Genomic DNA, 13972 nt, shown 5'->3' with positions numbered 1-13972 from the left:
CAGCAAAATATTTCATCATCAGTCCAAAGCACCTGCTGCAATTTTTCTGTACCCCAGATCCTATGATTTAGTGCATAGTTGAGTCGCTTAGCCTTGTTTCCACGTCGGAAATATGGCTTTTTGGCCAGAATTCTTTCATGAAGACCAATTCTGGCCATACTTCTCCGGACAGAAGATGGGTGTACTTGGGTCTCACTGGTTTCCTCCAGTTCTGTGCTGAAGGCACTGCTGGACATCTTCTGATGTCAAAGGGAAGTAGCAGAGTTTGGCTGTTCCTCACTCAGTTTTAAGCCTCCTACACAGCTCTTCCTGTTTAAGTTAATTACTGTGTTTCAACCTACATATGAAACTGATGATCATTAGCATCTGCTTGGTATAATTGGTTATTCATAAACCCAATTCTAACCCTACAAAATCCCTGACTTTGTGCAAGTGTACAAATTGTGCAAGTGTAAGAATTGATGCTGGCTTGAAGCCAAAGGGTATTCCCATCAAATATTGATTTGATATAGATTTCTCTTCTGTTTACTAACTTTGCATTTTGTAAATTGATTAAAATAAACAATTTAAAATATATATTTTGTAAAGCATTCTTACTTTACAGCATTTCTTCAAACCTGCCAAAATATTTTGCATAGTACTGTATACAGTATATACATACCTACACATTATATGTAGAGTATATGTTTATGCAAATATATGTAAGTAAAACTACTGTAGTCAGTAAAATTTTGCAATCAAGCTCATGCACACACGTGTGTCATCTGCTTTTAAGGCATTGTTCACTTGTGTTGCACTGAATCGCATGACAATGGAAATTGCTCCCAGTGGTGCCTGTTTACATCAATGCAGTGCAGCTCTGATACGACTTTGGGAAAGGGTCCTGTGCTACTTTGGTGCAATTTACAGTGTGATTTGGTCCCACAGAATATGCAAACAGCATCCAAAATGAAACCATACATACTACATAATTAAGTCAAAATCAAATAGCAGTAGTGTAAACTGGGCCTAACATACATAGTGCTTGCCTAATCACATGTTATTTACCCATATTATTGTATGTTACAAAGACATTTTCACCACTAAGGCCTCATGCACACTGGACGTTTTACTAACTCTCCCAGACTTCTTTCCTCCTGGCAACAGTGTTTTGACAAATAAAATGCTAGACCCTTGTAAACTTGTGTAACGTGTTTAGACATGTCAAGCATATTGGGCGTTAATTCACTTAATTGACCAGAATATTAATTTATTATTGCCAATGAAAAGAATTACTGCTCAAGCGCTAAATGCGCCTAGCACGTGTTTGGACTCCTTTAAGTGCATTTAGTCATATCAAGCATTATTTCTGCCAAAACTCTGCTACTGGCTGTGGTTTTTTTTTCTGCCTCTAAAAGCCTTTGCTTCTAAACTCATCTAAAGGCCATGAGTGCATGAAAACTAATATGCAGGGGTGTTTAGAGGCAGGGAAAAAAATACCAAACACCCCTAGGAGCAAAAAACGTCCACTATGCATGAGACCCAATGCACATAGAGTACAGGTCTGTGTTACAGAGCAGCTCAGCAGGTACAGGGACAGAGTTCTGTACACACTGATGAGCTGCAGTCCTGATTCATGCTGGTTGTGCATTTTAATTGAGTTCATCATAGGTTTTCGGTGATAAGAACATGTGAAGTCAGACAATAATGTATGTGCGAAAAATAGTGTAACGCTAAATAGTGGAATGCCTGTATGTGCAAGGAAGCACTGAATAATAAAAATAACTACTAAGAGAGTGATGGTCAACCACTCACTAAAGTGCATGTGCAAAAGTGCTGACATAAAACAAAGCAAATTCAATGAGCCATGATGAATTGGTACATAAAAAGTAAATACACTGAAATGCATGAAGAAAAACCAGTTCACTATGTGGTAGCAAAACAGCACATCATGTGTGCTACCAAAGATTGTAAACACCAAAGTCCAGAGAGTGCCAGCATTTAAGGATCCACTTCTGGTGATGAAGGATGGCTCAACTTCAGATGGAATAGGTGAAATATATACGAAGATTTCAAATCAATTTTCAAAGTGGAAAAGATAAAACACCCTTACCAGATGCGGTGGACACACCTACCATACGGCAGTGAGTCTTAACGGGCTCTAAACGCTGTGATTCCTACCGCTGTGGTGTGGCAGAGATGAAAAAGCCAGATGGAACCAAACGGTAGATCCCTGGACTCCAAACATACGACCAGACAACATCGATGGGCCAACTGGTGGGTCAATCCAGAGGATAGCCGTAGAAATGGATGTTCTCAACAAAAGACGGGTATGCAGGAAAATATATGAAAAAGGTAGCTCCCAATGGTGCAGGTCAATCAAAAAAAATATTTTTATTTAAGATCATACATTGAATGATGCAGAAAAGATAAAAACTGTGACCACAAAAATTGGGTAAAAGCAATGTGGAAGGCATAAGATCAGCAGCTCCGACGCGTTTCGACACCATAGGTCATCAACTTTGGCATATCTCTTGCCCCCCCACATTGCTATTATATTTATAAACTAGTTCGTAATGATGTGAATAACCGGCAACGCCCCCAATGGTGCGAGACTGGAAGTGAGGCCAAACACTTGCCCTCCATGCCTCTATATCAGTCTAAGTGACTGAGAGGTCAAATAAACAATTGATCTTTAAAATATACAGTAATGCTAAAATAAATGCATAAAATATAGTGGCTATAGATATGCCCTGAATCACTCAAGTGCCTTAGCCCCTTAAAATCAAGCCTCGTCTTAATTAGGTGGTAACGAGGGAATGGTCAATAGGAGAATATCACACATACAGAGTGTTGATGGCGCCAGGTCATGTGACACTGACCAATCACGTCTTGGAAGGCATGTGTATAACGTAGATGTGTGTAAAACGTGCACACGCTCCCACTACCAGGAATGCAGCAACGCCACAACATCATCAAGGAGGCCGGGGTATAGGTGTCACACTGATGCATGTCACACGCGCACGCGTGAACGAGAGCGCGGCAGCGCCACTACGTCATCACAGAAGCGCAACAGAAACCCTGCCTACCGAACGTGAACCGACGTACCAGCATCATCCCTGGTAGTGGGAAGGGAGCCAATACCAACACTGAGATATGTGGGCATGTACCCTCATCGTCCTCAGATAGCACAAAGTGTCTGCAATGAGGGCTCGGGACCCAGCCAATAAGGATCCCAGAAGGTCTCCAATCGGCCAAGGAGAGTGTCTCCTAACTGCACAAAGGAGACATATCCGGACAGAGGGCTTGTAGGCCCAAACCAGTTAATGGCATAAACAATAAAAATGATAAAAATGCAAACATACAAACAGTGACTAGAAGAACGCATGTGAGAGACAAAGATATTACATAATCGGGACAGAACAAATATACTGTCCTGTTCATATTAAAGGAACATAGTAAAGAAACTCTTGCCAAGGGGCAGTGTGTCACAGTGCAGGAACATATGCCTGCAAAATAATAAAGAGACTCATACCAAGGGGGGTGTGCCACAGGCAGTAGACCACTGGTAGGGAAGTGCCACTCACGCCCGGTTGATGAAGCAGTTGATGTCCCAATCAACATTCATCCCGTAGGGTGAGTAGCACTTCAACTCATATATCCAGTAGGTCTTGAGCTGCAAGACACCCTGCAAACAGGAATCACCTCGCTAGTGTGGTACAAATTTGTCTATGACCTGGAACTGAATACCTGTGGGGTCTTTATTGTGATGTTCCAGGTAATGTCGTGGCACACTATGTTTTATACACACCTTTTTAATCTTAGCTTAATTAACTCTTATTCCAAAAGTTCTAATCGTAAACCCCTGGAGATGATACCAGCCTGCTCAGGGGGAGCAGGTCCCAAGACCCGATCACCTAGTAGCACTTTCCAATGTTTATTCAAAATCTTTTTTAATCTCTTTGTGTTGAGATAGAAGTAAAAAAGGACCACTTGAATTTATTCTCCCTTGTAGGTTTCAGATGGTCTACCAATAGAGAATTTCTATCCAGCCTGGAGACAGCTTAAATGTCAGCATCAAGTACAGTAGATCTGTAACCTTTTTCTTGAAATCTCTGTTTAGGTATCTCGGACCGATGATGGAAGACAGTGTCACTAGTACAGTTTCGTCTAAGACGTAAAAACTGTTCATGAGGGACTGAATCCAACCACTGATTATGGTGACAACTGTTCACAGGAATGTAGCCATTCCTGTCAGTAGGCTTGAAGTAGGTCTTAAACTCCAAGCCTTGGTGTGTAGTCGTGTCTTCCAGATCTAAAAAGTGGATAGTCGTGGAACTGGCCTCATAGTTCAAAACAATGCCACGGTCGTTATCATTCAAAGTGGCCATGAAGCTGTCCAGGGAAATTCTGTCACCATTCCAGAGCAGGAGGATGTCGTCAAGGGGAGGGCAGAATTCCGGGACAGAAACAATTCAACTGCAGCGAGGCCCAAATGAGGAATACACGTATAAAAGGCGGAGACATCCGCGGTGACCATGATAAAACTATCCTGGTACTCAACCAATTCCAAAAGCTTGATGGTGTCACGAGTGTCCTTCAAATAGGACGGGATAAGTTTGGCTAGCGGTTGGAGGTAAAAATCTATATAGCGTCCAATCCTTGAGGTCATTGAGTCAATGCCGCTGACGATCAGGCGACCCGGAGGATTGGCTAAATTCTTTTGAACCTTGGGTAAATAGTAGACGATGGGGATCCGTGGGGCCAATGGGATCAAATATTCCTTTTCTTTCTTATCCAGAATATTCAAAGAAGCACCCTCGTTCACTATCTCTATCAAAGCCCTTTTGTAGTTTACAGTCAGATCTCCAGGAAGCACCTTGTAAGTGGTGCGATCATCTAGAAGTCTCATCATTTCCTTAATATAATCCTCCTTGTCCAACAAAACAATCCCACCTCCCTTATCGGTGGGGCAGATAATGAGATTTTTTCTCTCGCACAGGGATTTGAGTCCCGAAGGGATAGCAGGATCTTGATGAACCCTTTTATTGGGTAAAACATCAAGATCTTTGAGCACTAGGGTCCAAAACACATTGATGAAATGTGTACTACTGGGTGGGTTAAATAAGGATGGATTGGAAAGGTACAAATGTATACTTGTACCCTGCTCATCCATCCTCAAACCTCCTGCAGGAGAGGACAGAAAATGTCTCTGTATGTTGAGCTTTCGAATGAACTTCTGAAGATCAATAAAAGTGGAAAATTTGTTAAGTAAGGGGGAACAAATTTAAGTCCCTTGTCTAGTACATGCGTTTCTTCATCTGTGAGTACTGTTTTGCTTAAGTTAAAAATGCCTGCACCTAGTGAGTTCTTTTCCTTTTGCCTTTGAAGGCGCCACCCTCCTCTGGAGCCTTGTTTCTTTTTGGGCTTTTGGTGTAATTGGGAATGGGTCGGTGAAAACCCGAGGGTTGGGATGGGTCCCGATAGTTATAATTATAGGGGGTTCTCATAAACTCCTCTTCATCACGATTCATGTAAGAACAATGATCAGGGTGTGTTCCATATGAACCCTCATCACGGAGAGGGGCATATCGATTCTGGGTACGTATAGGTGTACTTTGAGAGTAATTTTCTCTACCATAACCAGAACGATCATTATGCCAAGCTCTGGAGGGCGCACCATTATTCTCAACATAATGTGTGTCCCTGGTATCCCCCTGTTGATAACCCCTTACCCTAGTGGGGTAACCTTTACCCCTATTGTTGGAAATATGTCTACCCCGGTTATAATCACCTTGGTGGTATACATTCTGAATTGTATTTCTAGGGATTACCTGGAACATCACAATAAAGACCCCACAGGTATTCAGTTCCAGGTCATAGACAAGCTTGTACCACACTGGCGAGGTGATTCCTGTTTGCGGGGTGTCTCGTGGTTCGAGACCTACTGGATATATGAGTTGAAGTGCTACTCACCCTACGGGATGAATGTTGATTTTGACATCACCTTTTCATCAACCGGGCGTGAGTGGCACTTCCCTACCAGTGGTCTACTGCCTGCGGCACACCCCCCTTGGTATGAGTCCCTTTATTATTTTGCAGGCATATTTTCCTTCACTATGTGACACACTGACCCTTGGCAAGAGTTTCTTTACTATGTTGCAGGTATATGTTCCTTTAATATGAACAGGACAGTATATTTGTTCTGTCCCGATTATGTAATATCTTTGTCTCTCACATGCGTTCTTGTAGTCACTGTTTGTATGTTTGCATTTTATCACTGGTTTTGGCTTACAAGCCCTCTGTCCTGATATGTCTCCTTTGTGCAGTTAGGAGACACTCTCCTTGGCCAATTGGAGACCTTCTGGGATCCTTATTGGCTGGGTCCCGAGCCCTCATTGCAAACACTCTGTGCTGTCTATGGATGATGAGGGTACACACCCACATATCTCAGTGTTCGTATTGGCTCCCTTCCCACTGCCAGGATGACGCTGGTACGTCGGTTCACGTTCGGTAGGCGGGGTTTCCGTTGCGCTTCTCTGATCACGTAGTGGCGCTGCCTCGCTCTCGTTCGCATCAGCGTGACACCTATACCCCGGCCTCCTTGATGTTGTGGTGCTGCTGCACACCTGGTAGTGGGAGCGCGTGTGTGTTTTACACACATCTACGTGATACCTATGCTTTCCAAGATGGATTGGTCAGTGTCACATGACCTGGCGCCATCAACACTATGTATGTGTGATATTCTCCTATTTGCCATTCCCTCTTTACCACCTAATTAACAAGAGGCTTGGTTTTAAGGGGCTAAGGCACTTGAGTGATTCTATATATATATATCTATATATATATCTATAGCCATTATATTTTATCCATTCATTTTAGCATTACTGTATATTTTAAAGATCATTTGTTTTACCTCTCAGTCACTTAGACTGATATAGAGGCATGGAGGGCAAGTGTTTGGCCTCACTTCCCGTCTTGCACCGTTGGGGGCGTTGCCGGTTATTCACATCATTATGAACTAGTTTATAAATATGATAGCAATGTGGGGAGGCAAGAGATATGCCCCAGTTGATGACCCATGGTGTTGAAATGCATCAGTCCTGCTGATCTTATGCCTTCCACATTGCTTTTACCGTTTTTTTTATCACAGTTTTTATCTTTTCTGCATCTGTCATTCGATGTATGATCTTAAATAATTTTTTTTTTATTTTTATTGACCTGCACCATTGGGAGCTACCTTTTTCTTATATTTTCCTGCATACCCGTCTCTTGTTGAGAACATCCATTTCCATGGCTATCCTCTGGAATGACCCACCAGTTGGCCCATTGATGTTGTCTGGTCTTATGTTTGGAGTCCAGGGATCTACCGTTTGGTTCCATCTGGCTTTTTTCATCTCAACCACACCATAGCGGTAGGAATCACAGCACTCAGAGCCCGTTAAGACTCACTGCCGTATGGCAGGTGTGTCCACCGCATCTGGTAAGGGTGTTTTATCTTTTCCACTTTGAAAATTGATTTGAAATCTACATATATATTTCACCTATTCCATCTGAAGTTGAGCCATCCTTCATCCCCAGAAGTGGATCCTTCACTGCTGGCACTCTCTGGAATTTGGTGTTTACAATCTTTGGTAGCACACGTGATGTGTTGTTTTGCTACCACATAGTGAACTGGTTTTTCTTCATGCATTTGAGTGTATTTATTTTTTATGTACCAATTCATCATGGCTCATTGATTTTGCTTTGTTTTTTTGTCAGCACTTTTGCACATGCACTTTAGTGAGTGATTGACCATCACTCTCTTAGTAGTTATTTTTATTATTCAGTGCTTCCTTGCACATACAGGCATTTCACTATTTAGCGCTACACTATTTTTCACACATTTATCTGGACTTTGTTTGTTTGTGTGTTAGCTGCTTTAATTTTATCACTATTGGTTTAGCGCAGTTTTTTCCAATTTTTACAGACAATAATATATGTCTTAGTAGAAATAATTTTCTGTGTGCACCTTCTCATATACTGTATATGTTTTCTTCAAATGGGAGTAGCACTTTTGCTTTGTAATGCTGGGGTCTGAATCCTATGTTCAAAAAGAAAAAGAAAAACTGCGCTGCAGAGCAAAAAAGGTCAAAGGTAAAAGCTGCACACAAAATACACCAATATCTGTGTATACCATGAAAAATAAAAAATAAATAAAGTGCGCTAATTATATGAAAATACACACATAGATGTGAATACATGTGGGTAGTAGTAAAAACCACAATCTACTGAGAGCAAGTAAATGACTCCATGAGTGGTAAAAATATATAAGTGCAAAACATAAAAACTCAAATAAAAAGAAGAAACAAAAAATGTGTACATGTGAAATACAATGATATTAATAGCGTGAAAATCTGAAAATCAAACAAACTCAGTCCATGGGTTCAAATATAAAAAGTTCATCAGTGAAAAAAAGCTTCCATCCACTATACAGCTCAGCAGCAACTAATCCCCCTATGAGTGGATTGACAAAGGAGAGAGATGTGCAGGATGGTGCAAATCCACTGGCGGTGACTCCAATAAGTGAGAAAGTGATAAAGGTGGACTCTTACCCTCTGTGTTGGACCCCCTCCTTGGCAGGGTCTATCAGGCATGCAGATTTTTGCCCTCTGCAGGGACCATGTAATGAGAAGATCTCCCCAGCAGCTGTTAGGAATGTTGTCTCCGATCCGGGCTGGTCCAAGTGAAACGCCTGGAGAGGGGGGAAGGAAAGCTCTCTTGCTCCCAGTGTGGCAAAGGAAAAAACAAAAGAGCGGAGCTCCAATAGTGTAAAAAGTTTTCGGAATTTATTAAATAAAAGTACAGACCGCAACGGAGAGTGCACGCTCCGTGAGGTGAAAATACAATTAAAAACAAGCCGGCATATAAAGGGGCCCCTTTGAAGACGCCTACTAATGACGAAACATGTAGGGCGTGGCTACGTTGTAAGCCGTCACGATTGCCCCATGTTATGCACGGGTTATTACGATTTTTATATGCCGGCTTGTTTTTAATTGTATTTTCACCTCACGGAGCGTGCACTCTCCGTTGCGGTCTGTACTTTTATTTAATAAATTCCGAAACTTTTTACACTATTGGAGCTCCGCTCTTTTGTTTTTTCCTTTGCCACACTGGGAGCAAGAGAGCTTTCCTTCCCCCCTCTCCAGGCGTTTCACTTGGACCAGCCCGGAGACAACATTCCTAACAGCTGCTGGGGAGATCTTCTCATTACATGGTCCCTGCAGAGGGCAAAAATCTGCATGCCTGATAGACCCTGCCAAGGAGGGGGTCCAACACGGAGGGTAAGAGTCCACCTTTATCACTTTCTCACTTATTGGAGTCACCGCCAGTGGATTTGCACCATCCTGCACATCTCTCTCCTTTGTCAATCCACTCATAGGGGGATTAGTTGCTGCTGAGCTGTATAGTGGATGGAAGCTTTTTTTCACTGATGAACTTTTTATATTTGAACCCATGGACTGAGTTTGTTTGATTTTCAGATTTTCACGCTATTAATATCATTGTATTTCACATGTACACATTTTTTGTTTCTTCTTTTTATTTGAGTTTTTATGTTTTGCACTTATATATTTTTACCACTCATGGAGTCATTTACTTGCTCTCAGTAGATTGTGGTTTTTACTACTACCCACATGTATTCACATCTATGTGTGTATTTTCATATAATTAGCGCACTTTATTTATTTTTTATTTTTCTGAATCCTATGTGCATGGAGAGTTGTATATCCTCTGTGTGTGGGCCTTCACTACTATGTGCTTTAGTTTCTTCATACTGATACCTTTTCTGGCTTCAGACCAAATTGTTCCTACACTGTATGTGTGTATGACTGACAGGGACATTAGACTGTAAGCCTAGGTTCACATCTATGCAGTTGTGGTTGGTGCGTTTTGCATATTTAAGCCCGCGTTTTTGATGTGTTTTTGCATGCAGTTTTCATGCATTTTGCGTTTTGCGTTTTTTTTCTCTTTAAACATACTGTATAAAGCTTTTTGCTAAGGAGCGGGCTGGGAAGCCGGCCACCGCATCCTTAACAACCGATGAGTCATCAGCTGTCAGCGGGGTTCCCCGATGTCAGCTAGATGTAAAAAAAGAATTGCCGGCAAAAAAAAACATTTTTGAAAAAAAATGGCATGATATGTCCTTAATTATGTTACTTACACAGGATTGTGATGCTATTAGCTTTAGCCCAGTAGTCTGATATTCTATGCTGTTTTTGTCTGGTAAAACCTACTTTCAGAAGTGTTCTTTCTTTTTATATTGTTGTTATTTTGGAACCTTCTACCTAGCATTAGGCTGAGAATGCAATGCAATAGCACTGTCTCAATCTGCTTGTGCATATTTTGTTTTGTTCATAGTTGACAGTATTCTATCTGGTTGTAACTAGTCAGCAGTAAGATAAAAGAAGCTTCCTTTTGTACAAAGGGAACAAGGTCAAAGTGATATAGTAAGAGATTGTTTTTTTTTTTATTAGCCAAACCTTCTACATAACAATATTTAATTTTGTATTTTGTTTAACAGATTTTCTACTATTCTACAAGTATCTTTACAAAGGCAGGAATTAGCCAACCAGTATATGCAACCATAGGAGTTGGTGCAGTAAATACAGTCGCCACTATTGTTTCCGTAAGTTTTCAGGCTGGGTAACTATACCACTTGGAAAAAATACATATGTATGCACACACAGTACATAAACATTTTCTTGTGGAGGTGCTAAACTGAGAGGGTTAGGGAACACTTTTTGGATGAAATATCTTTATTCCTGTAGGCCGGCTAACTACACTTTAGTAAGGCATACGTTACTGCATTGCATGATATCACAGTTGTACGCAATAGTCTGTTTCTGTATCATTCTTTCTGAATGACACCCCAATGCACTAAGGCAATGGACCTGGATTGCAGCACACCACAATGCATGGTAATACACTACTATGCATTGTGGTGTGCTGCATCAAAAAAAAGGCCAGGTTCAGTTTCTGGTGTGCTGGCTGACGTAACAACGCACATTAACACGAGATATAATGGGAGTGTGGTAACACAATATAACACATCTCAAAGGTTTGGAGGGGCCCTTTAGCATAAAGAACAAAACCATGCTAATTATTCCCATAGTATCTCACAAAAGTGTGTACACCCCTCACATTTTTGTAAATATTTTATTATATCTTTTCATGTGACAACACTGAAGAAATTACACTTTGCTACAATGTAAAGTAGTAGTGTAGTGCAGTGTTTCTCAACTCCAGTCCTCAAGGCACACCAACAGGTCATGTTTTCAGGATTTCCACTATTTTGCACAGGTGATTTGATCAGTTTCACTGCCTTAGTAATTACCATAGCTGTTTCATCTGAGGGAAATCCTGAAAACATGACCTGTTGGTGCGCCTTGAGGACTGGAGTTGAGAAACACTGGTGTAGTGAGTGTACAGCTTGCATAGCAGTGTGAATTTGCTGTCCCCTCAAAATAACTCAACACACAGCCATTAATGTCTAAACCACTGGCAAGAAAAGTGAGTACACCCCTAACTGAAAATGTCCAAATTGGGCCCAATCAGCCATTTTTCCCTCCCCGGTGTAATGTGACTTGTTAGTGTTACAAGGTCTCAGGTGTGAATGGGGAGCAGGTGTGTTAAATGTGGTGTTATCGCTTTCACTCTCTCATACTGGTCACTGGAAGTTCAACATGGCACCTAATGGCAGAGAACTCTCTGAGGATCTGAAAAAAAGAATTGTTGCTCTACATAAAGATGGCTTAGGCTATAAGAAGATTGCCAAGACCCTGAAACTGAGCTGCAGTACAGTGGCCAAGACCATACAGTGGTTTAACAGGACAGGTTCCACTCAGAACAGGCCTCACCATGGTCGACCAAAGAAGTTGAGTGCGTGTGCTCAGCATCAAATCCAGAGGTTGCCTCTGAGAAATAGATGTATGAGTGCTAAAAGCATTGCTGCAGAGGTTGAAGGGGTGGGGGGTCAACCTGTCAGTGCTCAGATCATACGCCGCACACTGCATCAAATTGGTCTGCATAGCTGTCGTCCCAGAAGGAAGCTTCTTCTAAAGATGATGCAGAAAGCCCGCAAATAGTTTGCTGAAGAAAAACAGACTAAGGACATGGATTACTGGAACCATGTCCTGTGGTTTGATGAGACCAAGATAAACTTATTTGGTTCAAATGTTGTCATGCGTGTGTGGAGGCAACCAGGTGAGGAGTACAAAGACAAGTGTGTCTTGTCTACAGTCAAGCATAGCGGTGGGAGTGTCATGGTCTGCATGAGTGTTGCCGGCACTGAGGAGCTACAGTTCATTGAGGGAACCATGAATGCCAACATGTACTGTGACATACTGAATCAGAGAATGTTCCCCTCCCTTTGAAGACTGGGCCGCAAGGCAGTATTCCAACATGATAACAACCCCAAACACACCTCCAAGACGACCACTGCCTTGCTAAAGAAGCTGAGGGTAAAGGTGATGGACTGGCCAAGCATGTCTCCAGGCCTAAACCTAAACTCCAGTGGCAACCTATGAAGCACTGGTGAACTCCATGCCCAAGCGGGTAAAGGCAGTGCTGGAAAATAATGGTGACCACACAAAATATTGACACTTTGGTTATATTCACTAAGCATGGAGGGCCTGCCCCTCATCTGAGTATTTGAAGATATTCCATAGTTGCCAGGTTTTGGAGTACGTTTCTTGTCTTTCTGGACTTGTGAGGATTAAGTCCTCCATCTGATTGATATCTTCAACTTTTGTGAGCCAACTGGCTATGGTCGGTGGATGAGGGGATTTCCAGTAGAGTGGGATGCAAGCCTTCGCTGCATCTATTAAGTGGCGTATGACTGATTTTTTGTAAATCCGTGCAGGGGTGCCAGTATTGTGTAGGAAGAAATATGCCGGGTCGTCTGGAATATTGCGGTCTGTGAATTTTTGAGCTATCTGGCGGACTTCTCTCCAGAAGTTCTGGATCCAGGGACAGGACCAGAAAATATGGAGGAGTGTGCCTTTTTCCTCTTGGCAACGCCAGCAAACATCTGACACCGAAGGGAAAATCTTGTTAAGTAGTACTGGGGTTCTGTACCAGTGTGTGAGGAGTTTGTAGTGTGTCTCCTGAATCTTAGTGCACAAGGAGGATTTGTGTGTGAATTTAAGAATGTGCTGTGTTTTGCTGGTTGTAAAGTGGCAGTTTAGTTCCTTTTCCCACTTGGTTAAGCTTTGCAGTTGACCTTCCCCTGGTGGTGCGATTAACATGCCATATGTCAGTAAGAGTGAGTGTAGTAGGGTCCCTGTCCCCGTACATAGCTCCTCCATTGACGTGAGGGCCTGATTGGTATCATTGGGTGGTGGCATACTGCGTAGGAAGTGGTGGAGCTGCAGTGCCCTCAAAAAATCTAGTCGATACTGTCCCTCTGGGTTAGATAGTTCCTCGATCGATGTCCATCGACCCATAGCACTGAAATGTGAGGCTTGATATAATCCCTCCTCGCCCAGTTCCCGAAATCTCCCATCACTCAGGCCTGGTTCAAACCGAGGGTTACCCAATATGGGTCGAAGGGGTGAGTTACGGGAAAAGAGGGGGGAAGAATAAATCAGTTGTGCACAGACCTTAACAGTATTGCCTATTAACGGGTGGTGTTTAAGATCTGGTGGAAGGGCGGTGTAGCACCAGGGGGCTCTACGTAGGGGAGTCGCACTCTGTGCTTGTTCAAGTTGCGCCCACAATTTGGTGTTTGTGTGACGGCACCAATCGATAAGTCTACTTAAGTGGGTCGCCTTATAGTAGGTATGAAGTTTTGGCATGGCCAGGCCTCCGTTGGGTTTGGGGAGTGAAAGAATCTTTCAATGTAGGCGCGTTTTTTTTCCCTGCCCAGAGGAATTTTATGAAAGCTGATCGTATTTAGTTGAAGTAATCCACGGGTATATGAATAGGGATGGTCTGCAAGAGGTAGAGGAACTTG

At 42.4% G+C, this 13972-nt stretch overlaps 2 protein-coding genes across 2 annotated transcripts in view; both read left to right on the top strand.

Annotated features, from left to right (window-relative positions):
- Positions 1-13972, top strand: part of EIF5A2 (eukaryotic translation initiation factor 5A2) — a 568757-nt gene that overhangs the window by 314508 nt on the left and 240277 nt on the right. The window lies entirely within an intron of this gene.
- Positions 1-13972, top strand: part of SLC2A2 (solute carrier family 2 member 2) — a 106266-nt gene that overhangs the window by 68579 nt on the left and 23715 nt on the right. Inside the window, exon 8 of the mRNA XM_073626201.1 lies at positions 10541-10645. Coding sequence (XP_073482302.1) covers positions 10541-10645 — 105 coding nt within the window. The remainder of the gene's footprint in view (positions 1-10540; positions 10646-13972) is intronic.

Source organism: Aquarana catesbeiana, linkage group LG04 (assembly GCF_042186555.1).
Source record: "Aquarana catesbeiana isolate 2022-GZ linkage group LG04, ASM4218655v1, whole genome shotgun sequence".
Lineage (NCBI taxonomy): Eukaryota > Metazoa > Chordata > Amphibia > Anura > Ranidae > Aquarana > Aquarana catesbeiana.
The sequence above is the reverse complement of the archived record's forward strand: the minus strand, read 5'-3'. Positions and strand labels throughout refer to the sequence as shown.